This window comes from Sebastes umbrosus, chromosome 3, assembly GCF_015220745.1.
Source record: "Sebastes umbrosus isolate fSebUmb1 chromosome 3, fSebUmb1.pri, whole genome shotgun sequence".
Taxonomy (NCBI): Eukaryota; Metazoa; Chordata; class Actinopteri; order Perciformes; family Sebastidae; genus Sebastes; species Sebastes umbrosus.
This window is the reverse complement of record NC_051271.1, coordinates 894614-911274: the sequence shown is the minus strand read 5'-3', so window position 1 is coordinate 911274 and position 16661 is coordinate 894614. Positions and strand designations below refer to the sequence as shown.

At 45.1% G+C, this 16661-nt stretch overlaps 3 protein-coding genes across 3 annotated transcripts in view; all 3 read left to right on the top strand.

Moving 5' to 3' along the window:
• The window catches only part of LOC119484981 (NACHT, LRR and PYD domains-containing protein 12-like), a 956516-nt gene that overhangs the window by 709992 nt on the left and 229863 nt on the right, over window positions 1–16661 (top strand). The gene's annotated exons all lie outside the window — the stretch shown is intronic.
• Window positions 900–16265, top strand: sp2 (sp2 transcription factor). Its single transcript, XM_037764240.1, has 8 exons — window positions 900–992; window positions 8667–8743; window positions 9961–10704; window positions 12214–12432; window positions 12561–12870; window positions 14673–14850; window positions 15041–15234; window positions 15434–16265. Exons 1-8 carry the CDS (start codon window positions 986–988, stop codon window positions 15532–15534), a joined length of 1830 nt encoding a protein of 609 aa, XP_037620168.1. The 5' UTR covers window positions 900–985; the 3' UTR covers window positions 15535–16265.
• Window positions 12172–16661, top strand: part of abcc10 (ATP-binding cassette, sub-family C (CFTR/MRP), member 10) — a 48593-nt gene continuing 44103 nt past the window's right edge. The window contains exon 1 of the mRNA XM_037764194.1: window positions 12172–12188. The gene's annotated coding sequence lies outside the window, so the exon portion shown is untranslated. The remainder of the gene's footprint in view (window positions 12189–16661) is intronic.

The following is a 16661-nucleotide window of genomic DNA, read 5'->3' as shown; positions in this document are numbered from 1 at the left end:
AACTGCTGCAGCTCCTCCAGACCAACAGAGGTTTCCCGTGTCTTGTGAAGTGCTCCGCAGAGAGAAACGTTATCGTCTCCGACCAAAACTCCGGCGTCTCCCCCGTTCCCTCCGGCCGCGGTCGGGAGGCTGAGGCGGGAAAAGCCAACACTAGGATCAGCATTGATTCATGGAGAGACCTTGGTCTGGTCAGCTAACATTACTGCCAAGCAGCTGAAATATAGAGTGATATTGTGCTTTTAGCTGACGTGTGTCGCCTCACTGTTTTGAGCGATGCTCGTTCAGGTATATTTAGAGCGAGCAAGCGCGAGCCCGACAATGACTTTCGTTGACTTAACGGCCACAGGTGTCGCTGTTTACAAGCAATTCTGAAAGTTACAAATAGTCCCTTTAATGACTTTGTAATTTAGTCCATTTATTCATAGTTTAATAAATAAATTGTAAACAAATGTATTAATGCCTATTTTTATTGTTCAATTAGTTATTAATCAATTAAATGCTTTATTATTATTTCCGTGGCTTCTCTGGTCCTCCATATAATCCAACATAACGGCTCCTCATAATGAACCAGGTTACAGTTTGAACAGGTCACACAGCAGCGACTCGATGTTCATTGATCAGCCCGGTTGTCACTCTGGTTCTGATCGATCAGCCCCTCAATAATCACATTGGTGGATCAGTCCGTCAGTGACGCGTCTCTCGGCTCTCATAGGGCCCTCGCTTCTCCTCGGCTTTCCCTTCAGGCACCGCCCCCCGCCGAGCACAATCTCGACATCCCATTGGTCGAGCCGTCATCCATCGAACTACGTACAAAAATGTCGCACCGTGATTGGCCGAGTTGAATTTCACTCACGCGGACAGCTGAAGCCGATTGGTCGGCGCGCCTGTCGCTCACCGCTCTGTTGTGCGCTGATTGGTTCAACAGCTTGGGGGCGGGTTCTCCGCGGGGCTCGGTCTTCACGGCTCACGGAGAGCGAATGTCGTCATGAGCGGTGGGTAGGAATTACAACATTAGTGTTTATATATCTCTATATATTCACATTGTTCTGCGCTAAACGGTATGATGCATTGCACAGAACAGAGATGCACTATATGCGCTATGAAGCAGAGTGTTTTAGACGGACTCGAGCTGTTGAGTGAAGCAAAATAAGCAAAACACTTCCGGAGAAGAGAAGAGAGGCTGAAACGATATCACACACACACACACACAGTCACACTGGAGGAGCTAGGCTAGGCTAGGCTAGCTGCTGGTTAGCTCCGTGCTAGCTGCTGGTTAGCTCTGTGCTAGCTGCTAGTTAGCTCTGTGCTAGCTGCTGGTTAGCTCTGTGCTAGCTCTGTGCTAGCTGCTGATTAGCTCTGTGCTAGCTGCTGGTTAGCTCTGTGCTAGCTGCTAGTTAGCTCTGTGCTAGCTGCTGGTTAGCTCTGTGCTAGCTGCTAGTTAGCTCTATTTTAGCTGCTGGTTAGCTCCGTGCTAGCTGCTAGTTAGCTACTGGCTAGCTTCGTGCTAGCTCAGAGCTAGCTAGCCTGATATGTGGGTCTGTTAGCCGGGCTCCTCCACTTGCTCCCCGCTCATCTGTTCCTCAATCCAACCCAGAGATGGAGCAGCTAACGGGCCATCCTGGCTAACTGAGCTGCACTCAGACCAAAGCAGCTTCAGCTAACTGCTAGCTTAAGCTGCTAGCTAACCACTTCAGTCAGTAGTACGAGTTAGCTTAGCTTAGCTAGCTACCGTTAGCTGGTCGTCCACAGCAGACCAACCCACCAGTGTGTGTCTGATGGCGGCTCTCTTCTGTTCTCTTCCACTGTGTGTTTATATCTACTAGGTGTGTGATACTGTCAGCGGTGGAAGAAGTACCAGAGTAAAAGTACCATTACTGCAGTGTAAAGTACTTAATACAAGTAGAAGTCATGCATTCAAACTCTTACTTAAGTAAAAGTACATAAGTATTATCATTAAAATATACTTAAGGCTCCACAAGTGTGCAGAATGGCCCTCTATATTATTACTGAATTATAATTATGAATGTGTTCATCACTTTAATGTTGCAGCTGGTAACTGTGGAGCTCTTCCTCTTCTCAGGTCGCACTGTTTGTGTGTTTGTGTTTATATTTACTAGGTGTGTGTGATACTGGCAGTGGTGGAAGAAGTACTCAGATATTTAACTAAAGTAAAAGTACCAATACTGCAGCGTAAAACACTTAATACAAGTAGAAGTCATGCATTCAAACTCTTACTTAAGTAAAAGTACATAAGTATTATCATTAAAATATACTTAAGGCTCCACAAGTGTGCAGAATGGCCCTCTATATTATATTACTGAATTATAATTATTAATGTGTTCAGCTGGTAAATGTGGAGCTAATTTCAACTACTTCATATACTGCTGGGTATCTTAATCCATAATAAGACATCCTAATTTATTAGTTGATTATAGTTTCTATTAATAATCCGCAACTAACTAAAGTAATTAAATAAACATAGGGGAGTAAAAGGTACAATATTTACCTCTGAGATTAAGTGGAGTAGAATTATAAAGTAGAATACTCAAGAGGTAAATATTGTACTTTTTACTCTACATTTATCTGACAGTTTAAATTAATTCACAGATTACAGTTTTTTAATCCCAGGTATCTCCAGATGTGTTGATGTTGAATGTTTGTGATAAACTAAAGGAAGAAGTGTTCCTTTATGTGGTGAGAACATCCTCCCAACATCCTTCAGACCTAATTTGTACATTAACAGGAATGTAGCACAGCGTGGAAGAGAAAGCAGCGCTCTGTTTATTTAAATGTGAAAGTGCAATAAAAATATGTTGTCCATAAAATGAATGAATAATTGTGATAATAATCATGATCTCAAATAATCATGATCTCAAATAATCATGATTATCATTTTAGCCTTAATCGTGCAGCCCTACCTTAAACATCTACAGCAGTAATACTGATCCACAAACATCAGATATTATAGTAAAACACTGACATTTTACTTCACAATGAGTACTTTTACTTTTAATACTTTTAAGTAAATATTGCTGCTAATACTTGCATTTTTTTTCACTTAACTAAGGTTTTGAATGTAGGACTTTTACTTGTAGTGGGGTTTTTTCACAATGTGGTATTAGTACTTTATTTAAGTAAAGGATCTGAATACTTCTTCCACCACTGCTAAACCGTATCTCAGCCAGGAGAGATTAGTGGCTCAGCAGGACGTGGTCTGCCCCGAGTGAAAGTTTGTGGCACCATGATCCACAGCTGAATATATATATATATATATAAAATACAAAATACTTTCTCTTAATGAAGCTGTAACAGAGGAAACAGTTCCTGTTTGTCTGCTGATCAGCAGCCACAACACGCCGTTGTTTATTTCCTGTCAGGGTAAAGTTCAGCGCTGACAGACGAAGTGGCAGAATTAGCCCGTTTAATATTGTGCATAAGAGTCTTTTGTATTTAAGACAACTCCCATATATTCTGAATTATCTGTATTTGACTGTGGTTGTAATGAAGCCCCAGTGTGTGCCTTTCATTTATTACTATTACATGATATTATTACATTAGAGTCACGGAGCTGAGCATATGTTTTACTGCTAAAGAAATACAATCTTTAACAACCATTCAAAGATGAAATATTCTGTCCAACGCACGATTAAAACGAGATGATTTTTAAACTGGTTTCTATTCCAAACAAAGATGGGAGCTGGAAGTGACATGTCTTAGCACAGTTTGCACAAAGCAAAGCAAACTGTAAATGTTTTATTATCAGTTATATTTATCTATAATTATGTTACTTTCTATATATTCATACAAAACAACACATCCATATTATTCTTGTGGTGTTCAAGACGAGCAAGGAGACATGCTATTTCCTGCTAAATCTTTTTTTTAATCCTGCTGCAGACATTATTTTTTTATTCAGTTTGTTAGAAGAGTCTTTGAGGAAACATTTAACAGTTGAAAAATGTAATGCAATCATGAAATCAGCGTCTTTTGCAGTTAGAGAAGTTCTGTGGTGAATCAGTGCTTTCCCAGCATCCTTTGCACCTCTCACTAGTATTGTTGGTCGCCAGAGCGGCGCTCTGTGGCTGTCATGTGGTTACATGTCACCTGCTGTTTGATTTCAAGTGTTTGCCAGCTGACGTGCCTTGAGCTGAAGTTAAATGTACTCAAAATACTGCAAACATTATTATTTCAGCTTGTTTACACGTTCATGAATGATGACAGATGTTGAGTTAAACCTGTAAAGCTCCTCTTCACTCACCGCGAGGTCGGGCGCAGAGCCTTGCAGGTATAATATTAGGGCCGGGACGATTCACCAATCTCCAGATTAGATACCATCACGATACTTGGGTGCCGATTCCATAAGTATTACGATTCGATATTGCGATTTATTTTGATTGTTGTTAACTTTTTTACCACTACACAATGAAGGGAACAAGTTGAATCATACACTTCTAGGGACTTTTTCTTTGTAAAATCTCTAAATGAATCCAGTAAAAATGTTTGTTTTTCAGCATGTATGTAGTCAGAGATGTCCTGAAGTCAAATATATCAGGATCATTGTCAGGAATTATTGATTACATTTATTATCCAGCAACCCAAAACTCAAAGAATAAAGACACTTACCTCACAGATTAGTGGTATTTTCTTTTTAATTTATAATGTTTTATACTTCTGGTGAATATAATCCATCAATCTTATTTCCATAGATGTATTTTGTATCTACAGTTCCCTTTGTTAACACCTTATTTTGAAAAGCGAACGTAGTCCCACGTGTCTACTTCCTCTAACTTCTCCAAGGTGGTCTCTAGCTCTCCCGTCAGCTCCGTTCTCTTTATCCATCCATGGTCAGCTCCATCGGGGCCGTTTCAATGCAGAGAACATAAATGTCAGTATCTGGGTCCTCTACAGTTGTAGCGTCGGCCCGTTTGACCACGGAGACGAGAGAGACGGCCGGCTCCACCGCCACGTTACCGCCATACCATAACGTTTCCTGTCCGTGACAGAGTTAGCATGCAGCTTTAGTGCTGCTCTGTCTAGCTCTGCTTTTCCTGTCAATGTGTGAAACCCAAAGTGTTTCCATCCTTTACTGGATGTGTAGTGTTTACCATGCTGGATTTAACATGGGAGGGTGCAGGTCGTATCCACGCTGACCCTCCAACGTTTTAGACTTTCTGAGGTTTGTTTTGGTTGGAACGGATATGACGTCACGTTACTCAGACTACAACAATAAAAGCGGTAACTTCCTTCTACCTCCACATAGACTCAAATGAAGCAAATATATTGATTCTGGTATTAAAACATCGATTTAGAAATCGTAAAAAAAAAAAAAAATCCTAATACATGAATGAATAAATTGTTTTTCCAACCCCTACTGCCCACTATCCATTTTTATTAACTTATCTCACAGTCACACTGATTACATTTTTTAATTTAAATTTAATAATGGTGTGTCTTATAGACGATATGTATCGATGTTTTCACTTTGCATTGATGATATTGGATATCGTTGATCATTGAATCGATATATTGATCCAGATCAATGTATCTACTGATCATTTGTGGAGCACTGCTGCATAAAGTCACAATGAAAACACAAACTGCCAACCTTTCAACTTGTCTTTTGCAATTTATTTCAGCGTATATTTTAAAAAGAAAAACTGTGGCTGTGTTTGTGTAGGAGCTGTATTGCAGTTGAGGCAGTAATGACCAGTGGAATAAATCCTCAGTGTACCACTTACCTCGGAGCAATTCTCCTCGACAGTAACCTATTTTATCCATTAGGCTGCTCCTCCAGATTTACCCTGCTCTTAAACTATTGGGCAGCCTGCCCTAAATGTACTTATGCTGACTGTCTTAACAGAAATATATTATGCTCAATAAATGTAGTCTTTTTCCTCACGTAATGAGGGCAGTCCAATAATGCATCTCTTTGCTTAGAGAGCATCTCAGTTGTTTCTGGTAGTTTGATATTTGTTGGTCAAAGATTTTATGCATTTCAAGGGCCAAACTGTCATGGTCGGTCAGCTGACTTCATGAAAACATGTTTACTAGATGTTTCGTGAAAAGGATGTCAGTTAGTTTACATGAACTTTTGTACAAGATCCAAATGCTGCACTTGTTTTGAAAATGTTTGAGAATTTGTTGTCCTTGATTTTTAAAAAGTATGATCATCATCTAGATTATAAAATCATCAAAATAAATCATTTTACCTGGTTCACGCAGTAGGTTTATTACATTTGGAATACTGTAAAAAAGCTGTTTTAAAGGAGCATACTGGTGTTTTTACATCTACTTTTATTGCATTGATGCTGATTGTTGTCCAAAGCGTGATTTTATAGATTGTCAATTATTTTCCCCAAACAGCTGTAGGTTATGGTGTGAAAATGAAGGCTACAGCCACACTAATTTGTTTTAAAACGCATAACTTTTGCTATGTTTACGCCTAGCGTCCACACTACTCCGACGTTTTTAAGCCCCTAAAACGGAGACGTTTGAAAACGCTGCTGGGGTCGCGTTTTAGTTTTAAAACTCCGGGGTTGTGTTTTAGTCTGGACGGACAGAAACGGAGACCTTTTGGAAAAACGATGACGCAGAGACGACCACGTTCGCTTCTTGATTGGGTCATATATAAGGCTGCACAATTAATCGAATATTAATCGCAATCAGGATTTTGGCTTCCCACAATTAAATGATCAACTGCGATATTGACGGTTAAAATGCTCCGGTCAGAGAAAAAACTGCTGCAAGACTATCAAATCAAGCGCTTCCTAGACTAACAGCCAGACAGATCACCGCCACCGCTCTGTCTGCGCTCAGCGTCTCCTCTCGAAGCTTCGATGATCAATGTCTTTCAGTTATCTAATTACTTGAGTTGCTCGAGGAATCGTTGCAGCCTTACCTCAAAGTCATGTTGCGGCATTTTGAAGCTGTTGTCTGCGTGCAAAAAATATCCGAATCTGAATATCTGAATCCCAATATTGAAAACTGAATAGCCGACCTCCCCACCGAACGAATATCTGAATAGTTGAATATTCGGGTCCAGCCATAGAAAGCAGTATTCTGTTGATTTAAATGTGAAAGTGCAATAAAAAATATGTTTGTCCCTAAAATCAATGAGTAATCTTTATAAATAATCATGATCTCAATATTGATCAAAATAATCATGATTATAATTTTGGCCATAATCGCGCAGCCCGAGTCTTATCAGTCGTGACGCATCCTTCCCTGATTCGTCATCACGTGAATCTTTTCCGGAAGGAAAGAAACACCATCGGCCTAAATTTTTAATTCATTTCAACATGGATAACGAGTTCCAAGCGTTTCTGACCTTGTTGTCTCTGCTAGCAGCTGTTGTGCAGTTAAATTCTGCATTTTATAATGATACTACTGCCTACATACACAGGAGGGAAGATATTATTAGAGCGCTTTGCATCAATTCCCGTGTCCAGCGTGGTCTGAAAACGCAAAGTGCATTGAGTTAATGAAGTAAATTATAAAATAAAGAAAAAAACATTATAGAAGTCATGGTATTTATTGTAACACAAGACCTAGGCTATTTCAAACAATTTTCAAGTGTCTATAAGTTGATTTTCCTCTCGGAGTGTAATGAATACTGGGAAAATGCATTTAAAAATATAAAAAGAACACTGTAAGCTTTGGAAAATCAGTCAATGTATTTGTGACTTCTAAAAAGGGCTTAAAGGGATTATTTGTAACTTTCAGAAATGTCTTGTTAACAGCGACACCTGTGGCTGTGAAGTCAACGAAAGTCAGCGTCCTGTTGCTGGCGCTTGTGCTCGCTCTACATAGACATGAACGAGCATCTCTCAACACAGTGAGGAGACACACGTCAGCTAAAAGCACAATATCACTCTATATTTCAGCTGCTTGGCAGTAATGTTAGCTGACCAGACGAAGGTCTCTCCATGAATCAATGCTGATACTGTGTTGGCTTCTCCTGCCTCAGCGCAGGCTGAGGCAGCGGGGCTCTGCAGCGAGAAACTCGTTTCCCTCCGCCCGCAGCCGGAGTGAACAGGGAGACACCGGCACCCGGTCAGTAACGAGACGATAACGTTTCTCTCTGCAGAGCCCCGTCACTTCACAAGACACGGGAAACCTCTGTTGGTCTGGAGGAGCTGCAGCAGTTATTTCTGCACAAACGTCCACTGAACATTCACTAGATATTCTCAGAGCTAAACTAACTCTTCTGCAGTGTGGAGTGAGCAGCATGTTCACGTCTAGAGGTGGAGCGAGTACGCGAGAACGCGCGCTATCTGAGTGAAGGCGAGCAGGCAGAGGAGCGAGGACGCCGGCCACACGCGAGCGAGCATATGCGAGCGCGCATGTGTCCCGACCCGCTACATTTATACGCTTAGAAAGTCACAAATGCTGAATTATAGAGGGAAACATATTTTATTGAAACCTCTGGTTATTCCTTATTGCTCCTAATTATACTCCACAATATTTGCAAGTGAATGCACTAATTAGTGTGATTAAGGGCCTACTCTGTGTAACTGCTGATGTTTAATGAAGATGATTAGAGCGAGACCCCAGCGAGAGATGTGTTTGTGTTCTGTAGGAACGTCCTGTGACGTCCTTGAACAGTCTAACCTGTGAAAGTAGAGACGCCTGAATGTGACTGTTGTGTTTGTGTGTGTTTCCTCCAGAACAACAGGACAGTATGGCCACCACTGTTGCTGTCAGTCCCAGTGAATACCTTCAGCCCTCCACCGCTTCCACACAAGTGAGTAACGGCCACATGCCGCTTCCCGCTGCTGACGTCGTTATCTTCGTTAACCCACGATGAGTTCATGCCGCTGAACGCTGGAGGATCGTACTGAGAGACTGATTGTCCCATTTTAAATTCATCTTAACTTCTGTTTGTCAAAGCACAGTTATCATATCAATATCAAATCAATATCATTTTGACCTTTGGGAACAGTATGTGTAATAAAATAATCATCACTTATTGGCTTTTTTGTGCTTTCAACTGCATCGCATGGCTTTCTTCAGCTTTAACTGAAGATGTGGTTGAAAACAACAAAAGCTAGTAAGTAGATATTTGAGCTTAGAATATTTTGTGACTACTAAATATCACACCGGCGCCGAGATAGATAAGTGGTTGATGGTGTGCCGCTGTGGTTCAGAGTGGTAAGCCGGTCCCTGGAGCGGTGTGCCGCTGGTGTTCCTCCACCATCACCGTCTCCTAACGGCAGGCGCTGCTCGGCCACTGTCAGACTGTCAGACCAGCACCGGCTCCTGATATGTTTTCTGTCTTTATTAACAACATAACGCCGTAATTATAAATATATATAAAGTCATTTAATACACACCGATGTACCCTGAAGCTAACGATAGATAGAGCTAGCCTTAGCTAACATGGCTATTGTTAGCCTAGCCATCATAACCAGTCTGACTAATCAATAAAAGAAACTTAGAGCCATCTAACCAAATAACACTTTTATTATTTTTGGCATGTTTAATAATAGAAGCTTTGCAGATGGAAACATCTACGACACCACGAGTCTGACATTGTTTATGAGCTCTTGGTTTATCTTCTCTTGTTTATTTTAGCTTCTTATCTCACCTTCTCTCACCCTCTCTCTCTTCTCTCACCTTTTCTCTCTCTTCTCTCACCTTCTCTCACCTTCTCTCTCTCTTCTCTCACCTTCTCTCTTCTCTCACCTTCTCTCTCTCTTCTCTCTCCTTCTCTCTCTCATTCTCTCTCTTCTCTCACCTTCTCTCTCTCTTCTCTCACCTTCTCTCACCTTCTCTCTCTTTTTTCACCTTCTCTCTCTTCTCTCTCCTCTCACCTTCTCTCACCTTCTCTCCTTCTCTCTCACCTTCTCTCTCTTCTCTCTCCTCTCTCCTTCTCTCTCTCCTTCTCTCTCTCTTGGTGCTCTCAGTTTGTTCTCCGGCTGGTGTTAATGCAGACTGTGTTGTGTTGTTGTGTCCCTGTAGGACACCCAGCCGTCTCCTCTGGCCCTCCTGGCTGCCACCTGTAGTAAAATCGGTCCTCCTGCCGCTCAGGTTCCGGTCACCTCTCCTCCGGCTCAGCCGCAGCCTCGCCGGCTCCTCCCCATAAAGCCGGCGCCGATCGCCCCCGCTCCGCCTAAAAACCTGGGTTTCCTGTCAGCCAAGGGCAATGTGATCCAGCTGCCCGCCGGCCTGGGCTCCACGGCGCCCGGCAGTCCCATCGTGCTCACCATCCAGCAGAGCCCGGCCCGCGCCAACACTTCGGCGCCTGCCAACATCCAGTACCAGATGATGCCGCAGATCCAGGGCGCCCAGACCATCCAGATGATGCCACAGGGAGGTCAGATCCAGCTCATACCGGGCACCAACCAGGCCATCATCACCACTCCCATGACCGTACCGGCTCCCAACGCCGCCACCGCTCCCGTCACGCCGCAGAAGACTGTAGCCATCAAGCCCTCCCCAAAGTCGCGCAAGCCAAACAACTCCGCTGCGAACATGGTGCAGCTGCCCGGCGGGCTCACGCTGCCGCTCCACGTGGCGACCGGAGAGGTGGGCGGGACTCAGTTCGTCACGGAGACGGCAGCCGCCCCTCCCACTCCGGGAAAGGGGCGACGGGGGAGGAAGAAGAAAGTGGTTTTGGCTGCGTATCCTCCTCCACAGGCTGCCTCTCCACCTCCCGAGCAGATGGAGACCATCCTGATAGAAGCTGGCGACAACATCATCCAGGTACGTCTGGAAAAAAAGCACTAACAGCAGCAGCATGCACACTTTCTGTTCTATTCCACTCACCCGTACTGCACCACAAATACCAAGCGTTGAACAATCTGAACATGTTTCTGCTCAAGATACCGTAGCTCACTTTATACAAACACAAGGTTCACTCTGTACCTGGGAACATGCACTGTCTCTGTGATAAAACACTCTAAACTCAAGGTTCATTCAGAGAGAATGTGTATTCAGCCAACAGTTATATGTTGATGGAGCTAATCGACTGTATTTCAGCCGAAGAAGTCTGTGAGGTTTAGTTGAAAGCGCCGTAAAAAAGCTAGTAAGTGAACCCTGAATTTAGGATTTATTATGTTTTGGTTTGTTTTGTCTAGGGATGCACCGATACCAGTATCGGGTCCGATACTGTGCTCATGTACTCGTACTCGCAAAACGGCTCCGATACCACTTTACGGTGGTGCGCCTGACCCCGCTGGGCCGGGATCCCACCTCAGTCGGCGCGCACTGGCCCTCACTTACATTGGGGTTTTGCTTGCACCCTCTGACTCGCGCGTGCGTTAGACTCCTTGGTCCGTGTTTCGAGACGGGTCGGGTGGGTTGCCGACATCGCCGCAGACCCCTGGCGCCTTTCACGTGGGCCGAGCCCCGATCTGGCGGCACAACGCGGTCGGGGCGCACTGAGGACAGTCCGCGCCGGGAGCAGGGGGCTGTCCCTGGCGGGGAGAGAGGGCGCAGCGAGCTCTTTGTCCACAGTGCGGCGAGGTCCAAGCGGGGAGCGCTGTAAAGCCACCTTCGCCCCCCGTGCCTTTCCAAGCCGACCTAGAGCTGGTCGCGGCGCACCGCCTCGTATGCGGGACTACCCAGCCTGCCGTGTGTCGCTCACACCCTCCAGCTGGCTGTTAACGAGGGTCTTTTGGCACAGAGAAGTACTCGTATCGGTACTTGGTATCGGCGAGTACCCAAATGTAAGTACTTGTACTCGGTCTGAAAAAAGTGGTATCAGTGCATCACTAGTTTTGTCCACAAACACAACGTTTTTTTCGCGTTTACGATGATATAAAACACTTTAATTAACCCCCTGAGACCCGCCTGTGGTCCCAACTGACTTTACTGTAGGTTCAGTTTTAGGGTTAGGGTGAAGACGCAGATATCAAACTGAAACTATAAAACCTAATGAATCCATTTGTACCTACGGTGTCTTGCTACCATGTCGGTAAGGAGGCCAAATAACGCTCCAAAATTGGGCTAAATTTTGGCGAGGAAAAACTGTCATGTCCATTTTCAAAGGGGTCCCTTGACCTCTGACCTCCAGATATGTGAATGAAAATGGGTTCTGCAAGTACCTTTCGTAGCTAGATTGACAACAAGAAGCTTTCTGAGCAGTTTAAGTGCTCGCCATCCAACCGACAAAAAATGCAAATCCAAATGTCAAAAATGTTTGATCCCAAATCACAGCATGTTTTTTTTCTGTGGTGTTCCTCAAGGTCTCTCCTGTCTCTGTGTCTGCAGGCGGGTAACAACCTCCTGATCGTGCAGAGTCCCGGGCAGCCGGCTATGGTGCAGCAGGTCCAGCTGGTCCAGTCCAAACCGGAGTCTCAGGTGGTTCAGATCCCCCAGCAGGCCTTAAAGGTGGTGCAGGCCGCCTCCGCCACGTTACCGCCCGTCCCACAGAGACAGTCGGTCCCCACCAGCCTGCAGATCACTCAGACAGAACCGACACCAACACAGGTAACTAACCCCGACCTCTGACCTCTGACTCCTTCAGGTTGGGTTACACACTTTACACAAAAATACAAAACACACACACACACAACAAACTGTGATGTTAATCACAACTTTCCGTTGTCTTCCCTCAGATCCTCTTCAAAACAGCGTCAGGTGAGTGGCAGTCTGTCCAGATACAGGACTCGGTCTCCCCGACGACGACCCCCACCACTTCGGTCGCCACCACCCCCACCACCTCACCGCCGGCCGGCACCAAGAGGACGCTGGCGGGCGGACGGAAGGAACGGACTCTGGCAAAAATTGCTCCGGCGGGGGGGATGGCGGGGGGAATGATATCGTTGAACACGTCGCAGCTCTCCTCGGCGACGCAGGCGGTGCAGACGATCAGCATCAACGGCGTCCAAGTTCAGGGAGTTCCTGTCACCATCACCAACGCAGGGGGTGAGCTGATGTTGGTTGTTTATGACTAGAGAGGCCGGAAAGCACTAAATAGAAAGACATGTCAGATTGTTTTATAATGGAGGAGAATCACTTGATTTTCTCTGGAAAAGACAAAGAACACCACAGACTGGGACCGTTATAGTGTAATTAAGTGATACAGTTGAGATATATATACACTTACCGGCCACTTTATTAGGTACACCTTGCTAGTACCGGGTGGTCTTCATCTGCTTCAAGGTTGGACATGTTGTGCATTCAGAGATGGTATTCTGCATACCTTGGTTGTAACGAGTGGTTATTTGAGTTACTGTTGCCTTTCTATCATCTCTAACCACTCTGCCCATTCTCCTCTGACCTCTGACATCAACAAGGCATTTCCGTCCACACAACCCCCGCTCACTGGATCTGTTCTCTTGTTGGGACCATTCTCTGTAAACCCTAGAGATGGTTGTGCGTGAAAATCCCAGTAGATCAGCAGTTTAATACTCAGACCAGCCCGTCTGGCACCAACAACCATGCCACGTTCAAAGTCACTTAAATCCCCTTTCTTCCCCATTCTGATGCTCGGTTTGAACTTCAGCAAGTCGTCTTCACCACGTCTAGATGACGTAATGCATTGAGTTGCTGCCATGTGATTGGCTGATTAGCTATTTGTGTTAACAAGCAATTGAACAGGTGTGCCTAATACAGTGGCCGGTGAGTGTATATCTATATATAACCAGAAGTAAAACTAAAACACACAAACGGTGTAGGGCAGACAGTTTGGTCATCTTAAAGAACTACAACTGATGAAAACAACAGTGTACAGTGTGTACATCTGCAGTGGTTTGAGATTATTCCAGCTGTGTGTCACGCCTCTTTTACGTCCTCGCTCCTCGAGATGCATTTTAGTAATTGAGATGTCCTTCAAGATGGAGCTTTGAGATCGATTTCCGGGTCACAAGCCGGAGGAACGAGGAGACACGAAATCAACTCTTTGCTGTCATGTGTCTGCAGCATTATGTTAATATCAGCATTAATCATTAATTAGAACTTCAGTCCACTCTGACTCGGTCAGCTGGTCTCAGTAGATTTTTAGAGGATGTTGTTCGGAGCCCTGCTGTGTCTCTAGCTCTACAGTGTGTCTCTAGCTCTACAGTGTGTCTCTAGCTCTACAGTGTGTCTCTAGCTCTAGCTCTACAGTGTGTCTCTAGCTCTACAGTGTGTCTCTAGCTCTACAGTGTGTCTCTAGCTCTACAGTGTGTCTCCAGCTCTACAGTGTGTCTCTAGCTCTACAGTGTGTCTCCAGCTCTACAGTGTGTCTCTAGCTCTACAGCGTGTCTCTAGCTCTACAGCGTGTCTCCAGCTCTACAGTGTGTCTCTAGCTCTACAGTGTGTCTCTAGCTCTACAGTGTGTCTCTAGCTCTACAGTGTGTCTCTAGCTCTACAGTGTGTCTCCAGCTCTACAGTGTGTCTCTAGCTCTACAGCGTGTCTCTAGCTCTACAGCGTGTCTCTAGCTCTGCAGTGTGTCTCTAGCTTTACAGTGTGTCTCTAGCTCTACAGTGTGTCTCTAGCTCTACATTGTGTCTCTAGCTCTACAGTGTGTCTCTAGCTCAACAGTGTGTCTCTAGCTCCACAGCGTGTCTCTAGCTCTACAGTGTGTCTCTAGCTCTGCAGTGTGTCTCTAGCTTTACAGTGTGTCTCTAGCTCTACAGTGTGTCTCTAGCTCTACATTGTGTCTCTAGCTCTACAGCGTGTCTCTAGCTCCACAGCGTGTCTCTAGCTCTACAGCGTGTCTCTAGCTCTACTGTGTGTCTGTCAGGCCAGCAGCACCTGACGGTTCAGGCGATGCAGGGCGGAGGGCTCCAGCTGGCAGCGACGCCGGGCCAGCCGGCCCTCCAGGTGGACCAGACGCTGACCCTGGAGCTGCCCGGTCAGCCGGGAGAGAAGAAGCGACGCATGGCTTGCACCTGCCCCAACTGTAAAGACGCAGACAAGAGGTGAGTGTGTCCAGAGATGGACACACAATATTACAGTTTTAAATCAAATGGTGTTAGGTTTGAATGCTCAGCTCTACCTGTATATACCTACCTGTATATATCTATCTGTATATATCTATCTGTATATATCTACCTGTGTATACCTACCTGTGTATATATATATCTGACTGTGTGCGTGGACCCTGTGCAGGCCCGGCGAGGTGGGGAAGAGGAAGCACATCTGCCACGTCCCCGGCTGCGAGAAGACGTTCAGGAAAACGTCGCTGCTCAGAGCTCACGTCCGGCTGCACACCGGCGAGCGGCCCTTCGTCTGTAACTGGGTTTTCTGCGGGAAACGTTTCACACGCAGCGACGAGCTGCAGCGGCACGCCAGGACGCACACAGGTCTGTCTGCTGGAGACACTGAAACACACACACACACATGAACACACACTTTGATGGTGCTAGTATTAGTACAAGTATAACGATGATAATATTGATTTATTATGTAAGTAAAAAATGTAATACAAATGATGATGTGATTGTAAGATTTGACATTATCAACATTCACAACGTCACTTTCTTTCTGTTTCTTCCCCCTCAGGAGACAAGCGCTTCGAGTGCAGCCAGTGTCAGAAACGCTTCATGAGGAGCGACCACCTGACGAAGCATTACAAGACTCACATAAACACCAAGAACCTGTGAGCTGCTGCCGGAGTGACAGAGCGTATCACGCAGACAAACTGTGAAACTAAAGACTGTGTTAGAGGACGGAGGGGCAGAGGGAGCGTCTGTGACTCATCCCGTTAACGGGAAATACTCCAAAAAAAGTCCCCGTGTCCCCTCTCATCACTCCTCTAGGACACTGTGTAGCGTGCTGTACAAAGAAATCCTTCCTGGTGGACTTCAAACTGATCCAGCAAATTAAATAATAATAGTTTATCTTTGTCGTCTCTGGTCTGAGCGGAGGCCGCGACCAGCTCCGAACCGAACGGGTCAGACGACGAGACGGCGAGGCTTCACACGCAGACGCTAAACTCTGCTTACTTATTTATGAACTTCCGTCGGGGGATGAACGTACGGCGAATTATCCCGACGACAACGCCAAGACCACAGGACTCCAGTCACTCTCTTTTATTTTGGTTTTCTTCCCCCAAATCCTGCTTTTTTCATTTGTTTGTCGCGGAGCTTTCAAGCACCAAAAAAGGAACAAATTCAACTCCATTGTTTTGTAGATTTAACAGAAATCTGTTTTTGTTTTCAGGTCTTTGTGTTTTAGCAGATTTAAAACCCCCTCTAACCCAGAATAGTTTGGGACCATCACATCAAAACTCCCCTCACAAGACTTATGAAAACCTTTTAGAAGTTGACTATTTTTTTAAAGTGTGTGTATGCATACTATCATACATAATATTAATAATAAACTATTTATAACATTTTTCCATACAATTGTTAGAAATTGATTTACAAAGTAGTAGAGATGTGACGGTGAGGACATTTTCCCACCGGTTAATAATCTTTACAGGAAAAGATGACGGTCAACATGTGTAGCGCGCTGACTCTGATCTTTACTGTCGGGTGGCGATGTGTCTGGCCTCTCCGGTCCAGCTTTCACGGCAAGGCCGCAGGTTCACCTGGCGCCGTTCGTCACGCACACCGGCTGTGACCGCTCCGTCTTCCTTCCCATTACAGCATTGGGTTTAACAAAGCCTCCAGGAAGAGCGCCGGTCGTCGATCCGGACTTTCGTAGTGGCCAAACGGAGGTACTACAACTTCCGTGTCTGTCACGTGATGCCATCGGGCCCAAAAATACTTTTTCCCATAGACTTCCA

Coding starts and splice junctions, on each gene's coding strand:
- sp2 (XM_037764240.1), top strand. Junction 8,744..9,960: donor CCTCCACCGCTTCCACACAA/GTGAGTAACGGC, acceptor GTGTCCCTGTAG/GACACCCAGCCGTCTCCTCT. Junction 15,235..15,433: donor GCACGCCAGGACGCACACAG/GTCTGTCTGCTG, acceptor CTTCCCCCTCAG/GAGACAAGCGCTTCGAGTGC.